The sequence below is a fragment of the Paramormyrops kingsleyae genome, chromosome 8, assembly GCF_048594095.1.
Source record: "Paramormyrops kingsleyae isolate MSU_618 chromosome 8, PKINGS_0.4, whole genome shotgun sequence".
NCBI classification, from domain to species: Eukaryota; Metazoa; Chordata; class Actinopteri; order Osteoglossiformes; family Mormyridae; genus Paramormyrops; species Paramormyrops kingsleyae.
Window position 1 is genome coordinate 27,221,008 of NC_132804.1, and position 22,009 is coordinate 27,243,016.

General features: G+C 43.0%; 1 protein-coding gene across 2 annotated transcripts in view; it reads right to left on the bottom strand.

Moving 5' to 3' along the window:
• iars1 (isoleucyl-tRNA synthetase 1) overlaps positions 1-15,793 on the bottom strand; it is a 51,422-nt gene extending 35,629 nt beyond the window's left edge. Inside the window, exons 1-12 of one of the 2 annotated variants that reach the window (XM_023799732.2) lie at positions 15,639-15,768; positions 14,953-15,076; positions 12,830-12,986; positions 12,578-12,697; positions 10,147-10,229; positions 9,454-9,571; positions 9,057-9,204; positions 7,970-8,057; positions 6,942-7,002; positions 6,765-6,860; positions 4,911-5,033; positions 1,122-1,213 (exon numbers count right to left, since the gene is read on the bottom strand). In XM_023799732.2, coding sequence (XP_023655500.1) covers positions 1,122-1,213; positions 4,911-5,033; positions 6,765-6,860; positions 6,942-7,002; positions 7,970-8,057; positions 9,057-9,204; positions 9,454-9,571; positions 10,147-10,229; positions 12,578-12,697; positions 12,830-12,986; positions 14,953-15,071 — 1,205 coding nt within the window. In that variant the 5' untranslated portion in view covers positions 15,072-15,076; positions 15,639-15,768. Of the gene's footprint in view, positions 1-1,121; positions 1,214-4,910; positions 5,034-6,764; positions 7,003-7,969; positions 8,058-9,056; positions 9,205-9,453; positions 9,572-10,146; positions 10,230-12,577; positions 12,698-12,829; positions 12,987-14,952; positions 15,077-15,638 lie in introns of both variants that reach the window. The other variant, XM_072715566.1, reaches the window with a different exon arrangement.
• Between the last annotated feature and the right edge of the window lie 6,216 nt (positions 15,794-22,009).

Below are 22,009 nucleotides of genomic sequence, written 5' to 3' on the forward strand. Positions count from 1 at the left end.
GAGGGTCCTTCAGATACTGCGGACGCACGGCTCTCACCTGCCTGACCTTCATTTCGACGGCACTGATCCCTGAAATAAGGGTGACATTCAGACCCCATTTCCCTAACGCACCCCGGGGGGGGTGGGGAATGGAGATTTTTGTTTTCATAAATCTATAATCAATTACAGCCCCTCCCCCCACATAACGACAACTAAATCCCTCCCACCCCCAGTTCTTTTCATTTCTCCATCCATCAGAAGTACAGGTACCTCTCAACTGACGTAAGTAGTCCGTTCCACAATCCCATGCATAAGTCATTTTACAATAAGTTGCACTTACCCCGCATACCAATCCAGACACCTTATAACAAAAACACGTAAGCCAAAAACAAACTAGCAATACATACTAACAAATAAATGTTAAAGAAATCAAAAGAAAGTTTAAATATGTCTTTAGTGTAGTTTATGCTTTTGTGTGAGCGTTTACATAAACTCTACCAAACTTGGTCCGTATTTATATTTATACAAGTCAATTTCACTCAAGTCAAGAGCTGCCTGTAGCTGGATTTAGGTTGTACAAGACACCTATTTAACACAGAAGAGTCTACAGAAGATCAGTGAAACTACCTTCTCATTGTGGTTATATACTGGAGAAAGCCCTCAGCAAAACAACATCGGAAAGACGCATTGCGTTCCAGGATATACAAGCAGCCAGTTGAGGTCCCAGAAGAAGCCCACTGTCAGACACTTGATCATGGCCATTTGAAGCCTGCCGCTAGGCCCTTGATCGATGGTGACCTGAATGTCAGTGGTAGGACCAGAAGCCTTTAGCTGCATGGTTCCCATACTGTAGATTTTAATGGCCCGGCGGAACAGGCACTTGATCATTCCGAAAGGTTCCATAAAACCCGAATCATTGCTGAGCCAGCAGAGGGTATGCTAATATTTGACACGGTAACAGAGGCCTTCTGCCAGCTCCACCTATAATCCCCCCGCCTTGGATAGATTTGTCTTGGCCATTCTTCAAGGTCAAATGCAACCAAGTCTTTGGAGTGTGGGGGGCGCAGGTGTTACAGCAGTCCTTCCTAACCATGGGACAAGGCCACACTGACACCTGGAGGTGCCACAAGAAAGGCACTCACCTCCAGCAGAAGGGGTAGCTGTGCTTATAGGAGCCAGAGGTGACCAGGCGGCCATTCTCCTTCAGGTACTTGATAATGTTCTTGTCCGCATCCTGGAGGAAAAAGTCACACAGTCATGGCCTAGACATCAGAATCAAGCTTTAGACATTTATAGTAATGGCATTCAAAGAAAAATGAAAGGATTAAAGGTGCTCTATTATGCTTTTGTGGTTTTCCCCTTTCCATTAGTGTATAATATAGCATTGTGTGCATGTAAATGGTCTCCGTCTAAAGGCCCAAAGTACACACCTCGTTAGACTTCCAGCCCTTATTTCTGTGACATGGTGAGGTCACCTCGTAACAAACCTTATTGGCCGCCTACCTGCAAGGATCTGTCTGCAAACTGCAAGACAGGGGTGACCAATCACAGCACACCGGGCTCATCAGGGGTGGGGTTAAAGGCTCTAACAGAGCATTTCAGACAGAATTATAGTGAATAGAGGTGTAAAGTATGACAAAAATAATAGTGTGTTATTGGAACACTGAGGCATGTAAATCTATTGTAGTAGACCCCAAAAATAAAACTATGAATGTTGAAAATGAGTATAAATAGAGCCACGTTAAAGTCAGTATTAGTAGTTTAGACTTTATCCCATGTTCATAAGTAATAGTGTCATCCCTTGATTTTCCTACATCATCCATCATGAGCTGATTACATTGAGAGGTAATAAACTGATGCAGAGACAGAGGAGTTGAGAGCTCGAGGGCTCGAGGGCACTGCCCAACCCGTTTTGAGAAATGCAGTACTCATTTTTGGAAACTAATTTACACATTTAACATTTAGCAGATGCTTTTCATCCAAAGCAACGTCCAATGACAAAGAAGGGTTAGACAGTCTGTCTTGGGGTTAAGGGTCTTACCCAAGGGCCCAACGTTGACAGCACGGTGTCGACCATGGGATTTGAACCAATGACCTTCTGATCACTGGCACATAGTTACACTGTGGAGCTTCACAGCGCCCCTTTTAAAGCGCCACACAGCCTTTTTACAATTTCTTTTTCATTTCCATTAAATGATATTGAGGTCATCGATTTTATAAATGTGCCAACCCAAGCTGCCGATGATGTTAAAGGAAACACATCCATTGTACCTGGGGCAGGGACCTCACACTGGCCAGCAGGACGGTCATCGATCAGAAGCAACATCTCTGCATTATTAGAACAAGACTGTTTTGTATATTAACTAGTGCTGTCAAACGATTAAAATTTTTAATCAGATTAATCACAGGGTTGCTGTGGATTAATTTTGATTAATCACTATTAAATATTCATTTTGAATCTATATTAATCGCATTTCATTTTGCATGAGCAAACAGACTCAAGAAAAAAGGGAATATATATGCACTTAACATGTTTATTGAACATCTTGAACACGAGTCGGATGCATCCCATTTGCCACAGAAGTGCAATACCATGGACCCATATGAAAAAGCAAGATTTTTTGCTTACCTGGACAACTTGTTGGATTTAAGGTACCTCAGTTTAAACGGTCTTTATCTTCGTTCACTTACAGGTAGCCCAAACTACCGTAAATCCGACAAATAATCCGACTAATCATGAAATCCAATTCTAGAACGGTTAATTGCTATTGTTAGCAATATGAGTTGATAACAAATTACGCGCGGTGCTTTACGTATAAAACTCCATGGCAACACGTCCATTGATAAGTTGGACGGTATAGTGTGTGCGACCGATTTAATGAGCTACAAATGAGAAGTAGTGCTTAAACAGTATAAAACTACAACTTTCCCTTCTGTTGATAAAGGGCACAGCCATCTTGGATTCTGAACTCGGGATCCTCTGTGCTACTCCGAGATATTTCTCGGCTCTCCGAGAAACAGGAGCGCGCATGTCGTCACTTCCGGCTTGAAAACTCGTTCAGAGGGCAAATGGAACACACCAAAACTGCCCAAAATGGCTTGACAGAGACATTTCAGGGATTTTGAGTCATTCTGCGCTGCAGATGGGTTAATTGCGTTAAAAAAATTTCAGATTAATCATGATGATGCGTTAACCCGTTAATTTTGACAGCCCTAATATTAACACTCACAAGTGGCAGAAAAATTCTGGGGAAATTGGTATGTATGAAATTGGGGGTGGGGGGGGGGGGACATTTGGTCACACCCTCCCCAGGTAACCACCACCCAAGTTTGTGGATGTGAGGTGCATATAACAGCGTTCCACTATTATATACGGTTTGGACTGGATGTTGGGCAGAAAATGAGAGCACCCCCCCAAAAGGCACATGCCCCCCATGTCCAATATCAGCCCTTGTCACACAGATGCCATGGGTGGCGAAAACAACTGAGGGCAAACACTCTAAACGTGTCCCTCCATCGTGTGGCCGGTGCATTAACAGATCTTCACCCTACCTCCCCAGCCTCCCCCGTCCGGCCCCCGTCCGGCCAGTAGCAGTTCCTAGAATCCCCCCATTTACAGGCCAAGAGAGGTGCCATATTTCAGATCCACGGAAAAACAGGCTAACAAGCCTGGCTAATAAATAACCAAAACAATTAAAACCAATTAAGAACTTCTCTTCAGGCAGGAATAAAGAGACAAATAGGGATGGGTATGGGCACAAATGCCCCGATTCAATTCCAATTCACAAGCTAATGATTCAATCTGATTCCGATTCGAATTCCATAGAAATGAGATATTAAATACTATACAACAGCTTTCCATATTTGGAGAGATTTCTAAAAAGATTACAAACGCAGAGTCACTGGAAACAAATCATGAAAATCCAAAGGCCAAAGGCTTATATACCAAAATCTTTTTTATTTGGGGAAATATGGTTCCACAGAAACAAAATCAACCTGTCTCTTTCAAAGCCCAAAAATGATTTCTGACTGAAAAGAATAGCTGAAAATAAAAATGGGCAAGTCTAAAACTCACATGCCATGTTGCAGAAGTACTTTAACTTAACATGCACCCAGACATAAATTAGAATATTTTTATCCAAGAACCATACTGGTATTGTTTAGGGGTGGGAATCGATTAGATTTTGATTCGCATGCTCGGAATACTCCATTACCATGACTGACAATACACCAAGATGGCAGCACGAAGCGATTGAACAAAATCATTACAACCCTTCTACAGGAGAGAAAGTAGATTCACCTATATGATAAGAGGACCGATACAAACAAAATGTGGTGAAAATATTCTCAAAGTCCTGGGAAAAGGCATAAATTAACTAGATCGATCTTGGGATTTTGTGAATCGATATCGAATCATCAAAACCAGGATTGCGATTAATCACATAAATCGATAATTTTTTAATATAATAATTTTCCCCACCCCTACTTCTAAATGTGATGAAGGGATATATAATAAACATTTCCAAGAAGACAAAAAGGTGCCAAAAAGGCCAAGAAGGCCAGCTGCAGGTGGAATGATTATATCATGAGAGATATTCATCCATCTGTCCATCTTATAACCACTTATCCTCATCAAGGCAACACAGGGCACAAGGTTTCATTAATATATTTGGAATATTTCCTTAAAATCAAACCTAAACTGGGGAAGCATAATTTGAGAAAAAAAAAGAAAAGCTAAATCACTTTAAATTCAAAATTAGAAACAAACTGGAGAAATACACATTAAATAAGTGGTACCATCAGCCAAAATTTCCCACTGCAATAGCTTAAAGTATCAGGAATACATTACGATGGTGTAAGAACCACAGGTCTCACACACACACACACACACACACACACACACACACACACACACACACACACACACGTACCTTTACATACTGTCCGGCAAAATGCGACACTTCCGAGGTGAAGCTGCCTGAGGGATCCACAGGACAGACGGGGGGGTCATCTCTCTGGATGATGCCATACTCTGTGCAGACCCTGTAATCATCCTGCAGAGACAAAGAGTCAAACACTTTCAGCTGGTTGACAATAGAAGTGATGTTATCTCTCTTAAGACCTGAACAAACGCTTCCGAGGCCAGCCGGATGAGAAAAAGTAACACTGCTCAGGCTTGGTTATGTTCGGCAGACATCATTAGGAATGGATTCAGTAGTTTAACGTCTTTTTACTAAGCTGCCTGAGTGAGTCTTTACAATTTCAGTACTGAGTGCTTGGCTTGCATCATCCCTGGGCAAATCCACAGTCAAATAAGCTGAATAAGTAAAGCGAAAAAAAAAGGGTTTTAAAAGTCTCTCATTTCAACAATGCTAGTCTTCATGAAAACTATCAGAACCGACAACACCAAAAGGGGGCAATTTGTCTTGAATTTTTTCACATCAAAGGCATCAAGCTGTGAGGGCTGACCTACATACTGCTGACGAGGGACCCCCCCCAAGCCCCCCCCAGCCCACCCACAAGCACTAAAACACATTTGTTACAAGCCGCGGAGGCTACGAGCGCCGGCCTCGCTCTTGTGACCACGCAGCCCTCCTGACAAGAACTGTGGGAGGCCATCACCGGCCCTCCTACCCCCTCTCGTTTGCTGGTACCTCAACGGACGCCTAAAAACAACTAAAGGGGAGGGGGGGAGGGCGCCGTCTCGCTTCATTTCCGTCAGACGAGCGAAAATAACGCCACGTGTGGGCAGACGTGGCCCCCCCTTTACAAGAGTGGCAGCGGGAGGATTTTACAGGCACCCGCATGGGACACCTATAAATGCCAAAGAGACCCTCTTATGAGAAAACAAACACCGCCCGAATCTCCCCGGCTGCACCTGAAGTACAGCATGCCCAATTTACTCATCAGCGCAGCAGGACCCCTGAATGGCAAGGACCTGAAGAGCAGGGGCGTGACGCGCCCACAAGAAAAGGCTCAGGAGGTTTACAGCAAAGCACAAGGCAGCTGAACACGGCTATTAATAAGCCCAGTGGCTGAAAGATGTCAGTCTCTGGCCTCCACCAAGACAGGGAGGGATGGTTTAATCCAGTATATTGGCTGGGCTCTGTACAAAAGGTCTGCTGCTCTGATAGGCTGCTGTGAGCTAGGGCTTCACTGCTCCTCCAATCAGAGGCCCGCTCTGGCGCATGAGGCTACGGGATTGGTGGAGACGCAAACGAAAGGAAAGTCTGCTGGCCCCAACCCGAGCTCCTATCCTGAAGAGCTGCAGAGAAACATCCAGAGGTAGACATTTCAGGTTAAAAAAGTAAAAATCCACACCGAGATTTTGTTTCAATCAACCAGCAGAGTACTCTGTGACTGTGACTCTCTATGTTCAACTGGTTGGTTGAAATAAAATCTTGGTCTGGATTTTCACCTTCCCTGAATGAGCACATCTGGAAACATCTAATCTCCATCCTCAGCAGGGCGAAGACAGCACTGAAGTTTAGACTTCCCGAGAAGTGGAAAACAAACACCATCCATCAATCCATCTGCAGTTTGTATCCAGGCTGTCCTACGATGCTTAAAATGGACCAAAAATCTTAGTGCACACAGAACTCAGCCTCAGTTACAACAAATCAGTAACGATTTAAAAGGGAGAATGATTTAAAAAAAAAATCTATTTAAAGAACAAATGTTTAAGCAGCCCTGCCGCTAATTAAAAGCGGAAGTGGCAGTTACAGGGCACCAGAGTGAAAGAATCACAGGTCAGACTGGGGCGGGGGGGGGGGGGGTGTACTCACCGCTCCGAAGTACGGTGCTTGGTGGACCACGCCCGTGCCCTCCTCCTCCCGGACATAGTTGTCCGTGACAATAGAGAAGGCACCTCGTTCCTTGCACTGAAAAGGAGGGGAGTGGGTCAGACATGGGGGGAGGGAATGATGTGAAGCACCCAAGTCGGAATGCAGAGCAGGACTCACACTGATGAAGTAGTCAAACAGTGGCTTGTACCTCTTCCCTTTCAGGACCTTCCCAGGGAATCTGGGGGGAGGAAAATAATGGCAGCAGACCAAGGTTGTGTCAGCACAGCCAATTACCAAGAGATAATTAAAATGTAAGCATGCCAACAGGTCTGGGATCCCGCCCACTCGCACGCAGAGCCTCAAGCAGCGAGACGCCTTACTGGGGGGGGCAGCTCAGGTCAGCACACCTGGGCATGTCTGACCCTGCGCTCTGTGCGGCCAAACCACTGAGCACCCCCACCCACGCACACCCACACCCACACACACACACACACACACACACACACACACACACACAGGCCTCAGACCGCTTCCCCAGGTAAATGTAAACCTTTCAGCCTACATATAATGATTTACATTTTATGTTCGTATTTATTTGTTTAGCATATCTGAGATAAGTTTGGAGTCAGAGAGCAGCAACAGTTACCACGGACCAGCAGGGGTTAAGGACCTTGCTCAAGGGCCCGACGGCGTTATAATTACTCTGTCGGCCATGGGATTTGAACCTATAACCTTCTGTATGGGGGCACAGACAAATGACCTGCCAAGCTAAACACCACCCCTCTGAGAGAACAGTTGCCGAAATATATATATTTAAAAAAAAAAAACAAAAAAAAAAACAAAAGCTTCAGCGACTCGTGTTTTTATGGCTCATTACTCACAGGCACGGGATCTTTAGGAAACAAAGTCACACACTAGATAAAAGGGCAGACAGACAGGTGTAAGCAGGTAGACAGACAGGATGCCTTAATTAAATATGCATCCTGCGTGTATCATACGGACCACCGCCCACATCCACCGAGCTTGACGGGAACTGAGAGGCAGAAATCCGCCCAGTGTGACAGCAGCCATCTATAATGCTGGCAATAATCAATCACTAATCGTGCAGTAATGACTAGGGAGTTACAGGAAACGGCTCACACACACACACACACACACACACACACACACTTTCCCCTGCCCCAGAGGAGAGGCGTGGCGCTCACTTGTCCAGAACGGTGTAATCAGCCTCAGATTTGTAAAGGGCAGGTAGGCGAGTCTCCATCAGAATGTAGACCTTCTCCTTGGCATTATCTGGAAGGTAGGAGCAGCCGGTGAGTATCAGAGTGACGGGCAGAGGGGGGGAGGCCTTGAAGGTCACGGGGGTCTGATGGGTCCCGGCAGGGCAGCCTTGCACTCGCCGCCAAGGCCCCATTAATGCTGGGCAGTCGAGTCAGGCAGCCGACCATGGACAACCTCAAACCACCTTTCAGAGCTCACAGAAAACAGCCTGTCAGGCATGGGGGGATGGGGGGGGGGCAGTGACGTCTCCCACAGACTCGGCAGGGTTGCTGAACTGACACACCTTCCCCTAGGATTTTGCGAGGTGCCGCTTTTAACATAATATTCTCCTAATGTTTAATATGCAAGGGAGGGGGACACAAGAAAACCGGGAAGAATAACAGGCGCACGATCAGGCGTGAATAACAGGACCCAAAAAGCCATCAATAAATCACAGCACTTCCCCTGCACGGCGAGATAAAGGACTGCGACAGGCGGAGCGCGAGCCGATAAAATTGACGCAGCACAGGCAGGCGACGCCGCATTGGTATTCCGCGCAACTCTCCCATGCAGCAGGCTGCAGCCCTACTGCAACTGCAAGTGGTGTAACAGTGCCCCCTACTGGTTACTGGGTGCCAAAGCATGCCAACTGGAAACTAGGTCAACCAATTACCACTGCCATCTTTAGTAGGGTCCAAAGAAGGGATAAGAGGGAAAAAACTGTTAAAAAAAAAAAAAAATCGCTTAACTGAATGACTTTCAGAACCTATTTTTACATGAACATTGACAACTCAAATTTTAGATGACCTCCTTTTAAACAGCTTTTCCATCCCTTTAGCAGATAAATAAGGACCTGTTGAGTTCACCTGAAAGTATTAATCAGGATTTAACATAAAGCCATTTCTGAAATGGCTGATACAGATCTTATTAAGCTCAGGCGAGGTTAAAAACCTCTCCTTCAGATTTTGTCAGACCGCAATTAAAAGACGGTAAACAGAAGCATTTTGGGTGAAACCACAAGCCGCTACTGACCTTTGACCTTGACATACTGGAGCTCTGGGTTAACACACAGGGCCAGGTTGCTAGGGAGGGTCCAGGGGGTGGTTGTCCAGGCAACCAGACACACACTCTCATCACCCTCCAATGGGAAGTTTACAATCACAGAGGGGTCCTGTACTTCCTGTAAATTTGCACAAATATGAAGGATAACGATGACCAATGAACGACAACAAAAAAAATAAAAGAAACATAGCAGAAGAGGAACAATGAAACAATACATCTAGACATCGAGGAATGAGAAAAAAAAACATGGATTTCAACACCGCGTCCTGTCCATGGGGGAGAAACAAGTTCAAAGCCCTCGAGGAATCTGAAGCAGGCAGAAAAGGAGTCACTGCCCTCGTTTCGCTGCCGGGGAGGATTAACTGACCTTGTAGTTCTGGTGCGACTCAAAGTTGGATAGCGGAGTGCTGCAGGCAGTTGAGAAAGGCATGACTTTCACCCCCCGGTAGACCAGGCCCGTGTCGTACAGCTGCCGGAAAACCCACCTGAAGGGATAGGGGCAACACACCGTTTATAAGGGGCAACACGCCGTTTATAAGGGGCAAGACGCAGGGCAAGACGCAGCTTATAAGGGGCAACACACCGTTTATAAGAGTCAACACGCAGGGCAAGACACAGCTTATAAGGGGCAACACGCCGTTTATAAGTCACAGGTTGGTGGTACCAAACTTCCTGTTTGGTCAACAGAGCTGCTTTTTATTTATTTATTTTATTCATACAAGCATCCAGCCTTCAGCACTGCAAGTTGCTTAAACAGGTAGGAGTGGGATTAAAAAATGGACCCTGAAATTCTCGCTCATACAGCCCCACCAAACATAGCCCTACGATGCTGCTCAAGTGGGGGTGGGGGGGCACCTAATTTTGCTGATTCACAACCCCAGCAGCCCACTGGGAAGATGCATGGTATGCTAGACGGCCAGTCCAGCCTTGACTGATTCAAAACTTGCACAAATTTTGGTCTGCTGATTGGAATAGTTGGCTGTTAAGATTGGAAGATGCTGTGTAGCTCTTGCTCAAATACTGCTTATACTTCATCCTCCTAAACAGAACATCCACTTACCAAACAGTTTCCATGAACCAAGGGTAAAGAGTCTTGTAGTCATTCTTAAAATCAATCCATCGCCCCATTCTGGTCACAGACACCTAGCAGGGCAATAAGAGGTGAAACGGCAATTATTTGTTTGTCATATTACTGCGAATGATGACAAAGACCAAGAAAATCTTTGGTTAAGATCAGGCAATGTTCAGCCATTCTGAACGAATTTCTTTTACACCAAGCTTTAAGTGCTCTGGAAAATTACATAAGGCCCGTAGAGAATGTTATAAAATGTCTGAGATAAGGAAGCACACCTCTCTCGACTTGACAGAACTCTACAGAGAATCTCTCTCAAACCCCATTGCTCTAATTTCAGCGCCTGCTGCTGGTCCCTTATCGGCCTGCTGTCAGTCTGACTTCCCAATACACAGTTTTGGCTCTTTGTCCCTCTGTGGCCCATTTCCCAATCCTCACTTTCTTAAGCTAAATACTAACCGCTTTGAGAGGATATAGCAGGTCCCCAGCCAATGATGCTAAAATCATTGTAAAAGTATAAAAGGCTGCCATCTACAGGTAATGTCTGGAATAGCAGAAACTCTAAACATAAAAATAATTATGGCACCCCGGCAACACAGCTGTCAAGGCGAGGGCCAGTCTTACAACAGCAAGCAAAGGGGAAAACTCAGAGTGCTAACCAGCTAACGTTGTGCTCCACAGCTAAGACTGAGCTCAAGCGCCACAGTAACTTAGTAGTGGCTTACAAAGAGGAACCACAGACCATGAACGGTTCTGCTGGATGGGATACATCAACTTCAAACGTCACTAACAAAGTAGTAGCTTGCAAAGAGGAACCAAAGGGCATAATGTGCTGCTGGATGAGTTAAACTGCTCTAACAAATTAAAGGCATGTAAAGATGGGACCCACAGACGAAACACCCATATCGCTTTCTCTCCCTTATCTTGTCTTGCAGCAACATCTACTGTCACTTAGGCACCTAAATGGTGCACAGGCCTCCACTCCAGATGTGTCTGTTAAAAAAGGGCTTGACATCACACTCATAAGAGGGCTGCCACAAGCTCCACCCCTTCTGGTGACCAATGAGGCTTCAGCAGGAGATCCAGGCTGGAATTAAGCGGCGGTTTTACATGGGATTCAAAAACGGCAACACATATGCAGAGAAAGATCACGTCTCTCTTACAAACATGTGACACCAAGGACAAACCATAGTGGATGTGACTGATTTTAAAATTACAATTGAATCAGTACTGCAGCAAAATATCTGCATACAAATATTTACAAAACAGACAAGACTGAACGCAGCTCATAATATCCGGAGGGGAAATTTTATATTATATACTATTATTTTTTTCCTTTCATTAAAATTTTGACAGGAAGAGGAAGTTGGCAAAGTCACATATGCAGACCTGACAATTCTAAAATCCTGTCTTCTTCAACACTAGAGGTGTGAGAGCTTTTTCCACCTCCTTTAAGCGCCAGCAGCGGTACTTCGGCATTTCGCACCTTTTGTTTTTATTATTGGGCCATCGCATTAGCATACCGCTCATCCATGAAGAGAACAATGGGACAGTCAGTGATCCTTGCAGAGGCAGAGTTACTGTCACTCCCAAAAATGCCGTAAAACCCATAATACAGTCATGTTTATGTCATATATTTTAGTGGTCATTGATTTAAGTATTAGTTTCAATAGATTAATTTTCTGAAATTGAAATTAATCCAACACTGGTAATAAAATAAAAGCCTTGTTTTAACATAAATACCCACAAGAATTTATCAATTTAAATCTGTATTATGAGCTTAATATGTGGAAAAGATATAAAAAGTGATACATTTGTATTTGTTGGAGCAACAATGCAGACGGAATGGCAAGCCGTTACATTTTTTAATTAAGTGTTTCACCTGGGGTGACTTGTATTAAAAAAAATATTACTTTATACAACTGCTAAAACATGAAATTACCAATAAACTGTCTATCATTTTATAAAATAGACTGCATTTGAAGGCTTTTCATCTTCACGATTTCCAGCCACTACCATGAACATTATGGCTTTTTGGTTAAGGGCATTAGATTTGCTGGCGCTATTAAAACTGACGGCACATTGGCGTAAACAAAATGGCTGCATACGCTAAAGTACATCTTTAGGATTTTACCATGAACATGACAATAAACTTAACTTTAGGAACAGGAGTTAACAGACTGGCATGTACAGTAGGAGAAATACTAGCAAAACCATAATGTCCTCTTTAAAAGACAAAAACAATCTGGTGGATCTCATGACGGCATGGGCAGGAATGTTGAAGTTGCCAGAGAAACCAGAAAAGCAGGGTATGTAAACACAACACCATCAAAGTCTCAAGTACTTCAGCCTGGATTGCACCACTACCAACAGACCGCAATTTCAACCCTCTCAAGGCCTCCTTTCTGGGGTCTCTCACCTCCCACTCCTTGGAGTACCGCATCACGATGTTTCGACACTGCTTATTGTACTCGGCGATTCCCATTCTGGCTACATCCTCAGGTCCCTTGATGCCGAGGTTTTTATCGATTTCATACTCCTTTAAACAGAAACGAGACATGAAAATATGATTTGCAGCCATGGCGTGACCATTAAGAATTCCATGGCTTTAAGCTGGTTCATTCTAAAGTGTACAAATCGATGTTGGGGGTATCGGGGGTTGGCACTCTACCACGGGGAGGCCATGACAATCCCAGCCGAAGCGACGGTCCACATGAAAGCCACTCTGGTGGGCGAATCGGGTAACGATGTCTTTGATGGTGCCGGCCAGAATGTGCCCGTAGTGAGGCAGGCCGGTGGCAAAGGGCGGCCCATCGTAGAAGGTGTACCTGCAAGGGGTTCAGACAATGACTCAGAGGGTCTTTCAACAGCACCTCAAAACTAAACCGTAAACAACACACCGGCCCACACTCGAAGGTGAATCCAGCCAAGAACCTAATTTCCACTGTATGGCCCCAATGATATTAAGTGAACAGGTTTCCTGTAGGTGAATTGGGAAAGCTAATCGAGGGGGGCACAGTCTAGCAAAGCATCAGTGTTTCCCAATTAGGAATTTTAACCACAGGGCTAACAAGGTGGGGGGGTGGGCCAGTGGGCAGGGGTGCTCTACCTCATTACTCATGTTGGCAGGATCACCTCTCTAGGATAGACCTTAATTCCACTCTCACATACCACTGAAACCACCAGATACCAGAACCTCAACTGCATTGCTCAGTTTTAGTTGCTTAGTTATTAACTTCATGCAAAGCCAACCATTTACAGTTTGTGTCCCATATGCATACTTATATTTCTGAAGCAAGTAATCATTTAAACGTCAAGTCCTACATTGTCTGACACAGGGTCGCTATGCTAGCTGGTCTGAAAGCCATCTTAACGCTGTCCGTGTGGAAATCAGTAATGTGCTTTCCTCCTACAGTTAGGTTAACTGGGGTCACTAAATGGTCCACAATTAGTGAGTCTGCACCATGTGACTGACTGGCATCTTGTCCAGGGTGTATCCTACCCTAATGCTCCAGCCCTGTCCCCCCGTCTCCCTCCACACACCAACACGATAAGTCAATGGGAAACAGGCAGTGAGTATTTGAAAACTGACACAATTACATTCACAATATTGCTGTAATGCATGACGTAGCTCTTGCTACCGTGGTAACTGGTTACTCATTGGAAGCTCAGTCTAGTTTCACTTGCACTTGGCTCCTCGACAGCTATATGCTGGAGATTTATCACCTGTACGTCATGTTTCACAAAAATGGCTGCTAAAAGAACACACCTACATGTAGGGGTGAAAGACAAAGATCAGACAGAAACATGAAAATGCAGGAATAGGAGTCAGGGATGATGTGCAATTATGACTGAGATGTTTGAAGGTACAATGAGGACACAGCAAGCAACATTTCTCAAGCCTAAAAGTACAAATACCAAGGGAAGTTAAATAAATGAATTGCATCTCTTAGTAAAAGGTCATAATACTGGTTTCTCACATCACAAGTAATGGCACAAGTAACAGACTTAGTATGCGATATTCAGAATACGTATTTCCATAATTCCTTGAGCAGGACACCCACACTACAAACAAGGAACAAGGAAGTTAAATTAAGAAAATGTTAAAATTTCATTTTCACTTTACAAGAATACTGTTTGTATGGACAAATCTTCCATCTAATCTCTTAACCAGCTAAACAACATTCATTTCTTTCACCGCCTGCCTATTGCATAATGAACCAGATCTTTTTTTTTTATTTTATTTGTCATTGTTTACAAACCACAGCACACAGTGCACAACAATGAAATGTGTCCTCTGCATTTAACCCATATGTGACTTTTGTGACATAGCAGGGGGCAGCTAATTCAGCGTCCGGGGAGCAGTGCTTGGGGGTGGTATCTTGCTCAGGGTACCTCAGTGGTGTCTTGCTGGTCGGGGATTTGAACCTGCAATCTTCCGATTACGAGTGCGCTTCTCTAACCATTAAGCCACCACTGCCTTTTGAGATCCATAAAAGGCAACACTAGCAAAGACTTTTACTATATACTGTAGAGATAAATTTGCCCAGAAAAACACAGCACACATGTAACATCTACCTTACACCAGGACAATTTTTACTGCAAGTTATGTTATTCAATATTAATTGTTAATCATTTACAGATCTTTTAGTTCTGGCAGAACATCAACTTACTGAGGGCTTATTTGCAGAAAAGCAATATTAGATTAATAATAAGATTGATAATTACAGTGAGATTTCACCCAAACCTTGAAAGTCTAAGCTCAACATTAACGTATGGCTCAGTGTTCCTTACTTGGGTCTATTTTTGGACTGTTTCAGACACTCTTGGAAGCAGTCATGGTCCTTCCAGAACTGAAGGATCTTCTCCTCCTCGGCAGTAAAGTTAATGGATTCAGGGACTTGCTCCACCATAGCGTCTGGGAAAACATAAACAAAAAGCTGAATCATGGCACCAATAGTATAAAACAGCTTAATCCTAGAATTAAATTACAGGTTCATTGAGAAAGGTGCTTAGGTGTCAAATGAGGCATTTCTTCAACATTATATGCAGTCTTGAACAGGCAAGGAATACTGAAACTAAGAAGTGTACATGCATTCTGTCAGTTACAAACTGCTGTCCGTCACAATTAAAATTTTTCACGTCTGTCGTTCGTTCTGAAACAGATACAGATTTATTAGTAAAATTAAAATGTTTAAAATATATTTAAGTAACAATGTGTTTTACGACTTGATGATCGCATTGCGAAACGTTACTATTAGATGTTAATAGCCGGCGTTACACTGCAGACAAGATGACACAACTTATTAGACTTCCATCAATTAAATAAAACTCTCATAAAACAATATATATATATATATATATATATATAGCTACTAAAGACGCAATCGAATTCTGCCCTACAAAGTCTGTCTGGAAAGAAACGAAGCGGAGGGCTGTTATTACTTTATACTCTTACAAGGTACATAATGAAAACTCACATGCTTTGCAGCCGGAACACCAACGCAGCACCGACTTCCAGGGGAATGATGATGCAACTGGAAGAAAACATGAACGGAACCGGAAATACGTCTTCCATCGATGTATTTTTTTGTAAAAAACTTTATTAAAACAAAATGTTGTGCACAGAGTAGACGTCAGAAATATTCCTTTTTTTAGTTACATCATACTATGTGATAAGGGATTCAGCTCTTTTATGCTTTGTTAATTTAATGTGATATTCAATTTTATCACTGAAGTTAATATTATCATATCTATAATGTTATTAATAATTGTAATGAAACAAAGTGAAATAATCTGTATTACATCTGCCTTCATGTGACCTTCAGCGATATCCCAAATTTAATATTAATATAATATTAATTTTTGCTACATATTGTACAATAATTTATTATCACCATTATTTTACCACTGTCCATTGAGTTGTACAATCATGGCCAAAAGTTTTGAGAATGACAGAAATATTATTTTTCACAAAGTCTGCTGCCTCAGTTTTTATGGTGGCAATTTATATATACTCCAGAATGTTATGAAGAGTGATCAGATTAATTGCAATTAATTCCAAAATCCATCTTTGTCATGAAAATGAACTTAATCCCAAAAACCCCATTTCCACTGCATTTCTGCCCTGCCACAAAATGACCTGCTGACATCATTTCAGTGATTCTCTCATTAACACAGGTGAGAGTGTTGAGGAGGACAGGGCTGGAGATCACTCTGTCATGCTGACTGAGTTAAAATAGCAGACTGGATGGTTTAAGAGGAGGGTGGTGCTTGAAATCATTCTTCTTCCTCTGTTAACCATGGTTACTTGCAAGGAAACACATGCAATCATCATTGCTTTGCACAAAAAGGGCATCACAGGCAAGGATATCGCTGCTAGTAAGATTGAACCTAAATCAACCATTTATTGGATTATCAAGGAGAGAGGTTCAATTGTTGTGAAGAAGGCTTCAGGGTGCCCAAGAAAGTCCAGCAAGTGCCAGGACCAGTCCAACAACTAAGGTTTCCTAAAGTTGATTCAGCTGCAGGATCAGGGCACCACCAGTGCAGAGCTTGTTCAGGAATGGCAGCAGGCAGGTGTGAGTGCATCTGCACACACAGTGAGGCAAAGACTTTTGAAGAATTGCCTGGTGTCAAGAAGGGCAGCATGAAGCCACTTTTCTCCAAGAAAAATATCAGGGACAGACTGATATTCTGCAAATGGCACAGGGATTGGACTGCTGAGGACTGGGGTAAAGTCATTTTCTCTGAATCCCCTTTCAAAAAAAAAAGATTGTCTGGAGAAGAAAAGGAGAGCGCTACCATCGGCCCTGTGTCATGCCAACACTAAAGCATCCTGATACCATTCATGTGTGGGGTTGCTTCTCAGCCAAGGGAGTGGGCTCACTCACACACAGCCATGAATACAGAATGATACCAAAACATCCTCCAAGAGCAACTTCTCCCAACCTTCTAAGAACAGTTTGGTGATGAACAATGCCTTTTCCAGCATGATGGAGCACCGTGCCATAAGGCAAAAGTGATAAGTAAGTGGTTCGGGGTAGAAAACATGGTCAGGAAACTGTCCAGACCTTAATCTCTTCAAGAACTTTTGGTCAATCCTCAAGAGGTGGGTGGACACACAAAACCCCACAAATTCTGACAAACTCCAAGCATTGACTATGCAAGAATGGGCTGCCATCAGTCAGGATTTGGACCAGAAGTTGACTGACAGCATACTAGGCTGAATTGCAGAGGGCCAACACTGCAAATATTGACTCTTTGCATAAACTTAATGTAATTGTCAGTATGTGTGTGAATAGCCTGTGTGCTCTCATAGGATGGTGCACCGATAGGGAGATAGGCTTGCCACCTTGTATTTGTGGAAAAACCGGGTCGCTGACATTTTTGTGGGGGTGGATTTTTCAAACGTTCAGACTCACATTTTACAATTAATAATTTGATGAGTCGATAAAATGCACATCAAAATGCACATCAAAATGCTTCTTTTTTTCCTCTTTAAGCATCACTTGTCAATCGTACAAAGTGCTACGAGTGTGTGAAGTGTGAAAACTACCACAAATAGCCTATTGCCCAGGGATCTCCAACTGCTGTCCTGGAGAGCTACTATCCAGTAGGTTTTCTGTCCTACTTGGCTTGGTGCTCCTTGATGTTCCAAGAGCAAGGTTAAAAAAATAAAGGTGACCGAGCTTTTTCAGTGGTGGCACCAAATTTGTGGAATAGTTTACCTGTACACATAAGAACTGCTCAGACTGTTGGAACATTTAAGTCGTTGCTTAAGACCCATCTGTATTCTTTAGCTTTTATTTCGAGCTGAGTTGAGATATCGTGACTTATAATAATTGTTTTTGGCTAGTTTATGTGTGAGTGTCAGATATTGTTAAGCACTTTGGTCAACCACGGTTGTTGTTAAATGTGCTATATAAATAAAATTGAACTGAACTGAACTGAACTTCTGATGAAACACACCTGTTCCTGGTATTTACCTGAGAATATGCATATCCATTTTTATTTTTTTATGACTGATCTTTAATTTTGATGTGAATATTTGTGTATATTGTGAGACAGAAAGTGAAAGTCTTTCTTTTTTATTGTGAGCGTGTGAAGTCTTTCTGAAAAGGTATGCAAAGCTGGTTACCGCCCAAAGAAACTGAATAGCTGCCCATGACAATGAAAACAGTCGTTTGGTGTTTTTGTTAAAAGCAGAATCTTTGAGTTTGTTATCAACAAATTTTGTATACATACATGTACATACTAGGCTATGGAAGCCCGTTTCCACCACCGGAGAAAAAAATAATATAAAATTAAAGTCGAAATTTCGACTTAGTTATCTCGTTATTTCGAGATAGTATCTCGAAATTTCGACTTAGTATCTCGAAATAATGAGATAACTATCTCGAAATTTCGACTTAGTATCTCGAAATAATTAGATAACTATCTCGAAATTTCGACTTAGTATCTCGAAACAAGTTTCTAGTTTTAATAACTTTTCACGAAAGTAAGGTGGTGCATTTTTAATGACAGAATCGTGTTGCCAGTACACAGACAACGATGCACACCGATTATTTTTGCACTTCAAACCATTTCGTGATTTGTGCAAAATCGTGTTAATAGCTAATATTATAGGTGCTGTCAGCTGTAATGACATGGTGGTTTAGCATTTTGGGATCATGGCGACTGATGCACACCCCTTTGTTTCCCAGATTGCTTTACGTACAAATTTGAATTAATTTCTGAATGTTTGAATGTATCCGTATAATGTGCAATGGGACAATACATGAATGGGTTAATAACTTTAAAACTAGACAAGACAGGCACTTCTAGTGAAGTGTGCTTTGATCAGTGGACTACAGGGAACAATGCACACCCCTTGGATTTTCAGAATAATTTTCTCTCTATCAGTTATTAATTATACATTGTATCCATATTACATGGCATAGGGGTAATGCACTAAAGGGTTAATAGCTCTGAAACAAAATGAGACAGCCATGTCCTATGCAGTGTGCATGGATCAGGGGAACCTGGGGGACAATGGACACCCCTTGGATTTTCAAGATCACGTTCTCTAAAACAGCTATTAATTAATACACTGTGTGCATATTACATGCCATAAGGGAAATGCACTAAAGGGTTAATTGCTCTGAAACAAAATGAGACAGTCATGTCCTATGAAGTGTGCCTTGATCAGTGGAGTCAGGGGGCAATGCACACCCCTTGGATTTTCAAGATCACTTTCTGTCTAACAGTTTAATTATTACATCAGATCCATATTACATGCCATTGCTCCATTTCATACATCCATCCATCCATCCATTATCTACCGCTTGTCCGGGGTTCGGGTCGCGGGGGTAGCAGCTTCAGTAGAGGCACCCAGACCTCCCTCTCCCCAGCTAACCCCACCAGCTCCTCGGGGGGAAACCGAGGCGTTCCCAGGCCAGCCAAGAGATATAATCCCTCCAGCGAGTCCTGGGCCTGCCTCGGGGCCTCCTCCCTGTAGGACAGGCACGGAAAACCTCTCCGGGTAGCCGCCCAGGAGGCATCCGCACCAGATGTCCAAACCACCTCAACTGGCTCCTTTCGACGTGAAGAAGCAGCGGTTCTACTCCGAGGCCCTCCCAGATATCCGAACTTCTCACCCTATCCCTAAGGGAGAGCTCAGACACCCTGCGGAGAAACCTCATTTCGGCCGCTTGTATTCGCGATCTTGTTCTTTCGGTCATTACCCATAGCTCATGACCATAGGTGAGGGTAGGGACAAAGATAGGGTGACCATATTTTGATTTCCAAAAAAGAGGACGATCGGCACGGCCTCCAGACGAATTCAGACAAGCTTCTTGGTGGTTGATGAACATTATTTATTATACTTCAATGGTGCAGAATTAACCTCTGTAATAAAATAAAATGAAATCTCTAAAAACCTATAACAAAATAATAGCTCTCTTAGACTTCAAATAAATAATTAAATTTTGTTCTAAATATGAACTCTTCTGTTCCAGCTTCAACAATATATCTCTTAAATGTAATAAAATAAATAACAGAAGAGTCTCACAAAGACAAAAAAAACTTAAATAAAAAGAATCTAGACTTTTCATCTTTAGTTTTCTTCTTCATCCTGCTTCTCTTCTTCATCCTCCTTGTCAGCCCATCCATATTTTGCTGTAGAGCTGATATTTCCTAGCAGTTTTCGATAGCTTAACAAATAAGCATGACAGTCTTTGCAAGACATGTCTTTCAAGTTGTACTGAACTAGTAGAATCCCCTTTAGTGACTCTACGGAGAGCTGGTTCCTCTCCTTGGTCCACTGGCTTTGCATTAGTGAAAAAACCCTCTCAACATTTGCATTGTGAGAGGGAAGTGCAAAGACAAACTGTGCAATTGTCAGTAGCTCTGAGTAACATGCAATGCTTTTTGCCTTTTCAAAATATTTGGTCCACTTCTGCTGTACCTGCAGGCCACTGAACTCCTCATCATGGTTGCACGTTTCTGTGAATTTCCTCAGATTGGTGACCTGGTCAAAACACTTAACATCATCAACTGCCACCCCCTTCTCTCCAAGGTAATTGATGCATGCCTCCACATCATTCCAGTTTGGTGGCTCACTCAGATCCATCCACCTGAATGTTGAGAACTCTTCCATGGGAGTCATCCACTTCTCCAGATACAGTACTCCAGACATGCACTGTACATGCCATGCACATCTGCACAGAACTGGTCACAGCCTTTGTCAAGTCCATCTTTGCACTTCTGTGCCAGTAGTCCCTTAACTTTAAGGGACATGAAGTTGTTGCTCTTGCGTTGAAGAAGAATGGTATGTATACTGTATTGTCTAATATCTTCTTTACTTCCATAATGGACATGTTCTCCTGTTACATTTCTTGAATGTGGGTGTGGAACACAGACATGAGTGCGTGCATGTGCCAAAGGTAGATTTCAGCAAAATCATTTTCAAAAAAACTCTTGAGTGCTATGGCTGGCTTTTGCTGAAACAGAAAATATGCCTTTAAAGCTGGAAACATCTGTAACATCCTCTCAATGCTTGGGAACAATGACAGCCACTTTGTCTTGCTGTGAGAGAGCATCCTTCTGTAATCAATCTCAACAAAATCACAATACTCCTTCAGGCTCTCAGTGCGCACAGTGTAAATGTGAAAGTACTGGTAGATTTTTAATATGATATTCTCAATGTCAATTTCTATTGTGCCTGCCCCATGGTGTGCACAATTATTCAATATGTGTGCTGGGCAACCCACACCGATCAGAGTCTTGTTTTGCAGCAAACTCTTCAAATTTGCAAACACATTCTTTCCAGCTTCATCACGTCTGATTCCTCCAAAATTTGTGTTGCAATTGTCTCCAGTAAATGCAATGCATTTGTCCGACATTGTTTTTTGCCAGGGTTTCTGTGAGATATTTTGCAATGGTTTCTGCTGTCTCATTGGGTAGGTCTTTAACTTCAATCAATTTTGTTTGCACGCCACCCTTCTTCCAGTCAAAATACTGGATTATGACGGAATATTTTCACTGCTCCGTGGTTACTCCCGTCTGTGGAAACACCACAGTACTGGATTTCTTTGAGTGCTTCATGAGTGATTTCAACAGAGTGGGGGGCTATAGCACCATTAACGATGGCTTCGGTCTTGGTGCGAGCACTACTAAACTTTTTTGCAATGTCAGAGTCAGGAAATGCCTTTTTAAGCAAAGTACTGGTGCAATCCATGGACCTGCCCACAAGGCAGCCTCCCGGTAATTAAGTCGCGCAAAAAAGTAGTACCCTAGTATTGTGTGCAAAACGCCAGTCAATTTACGTACACACGTAATGGTCCTATGAAAAACCGGACATTTTCGTGAA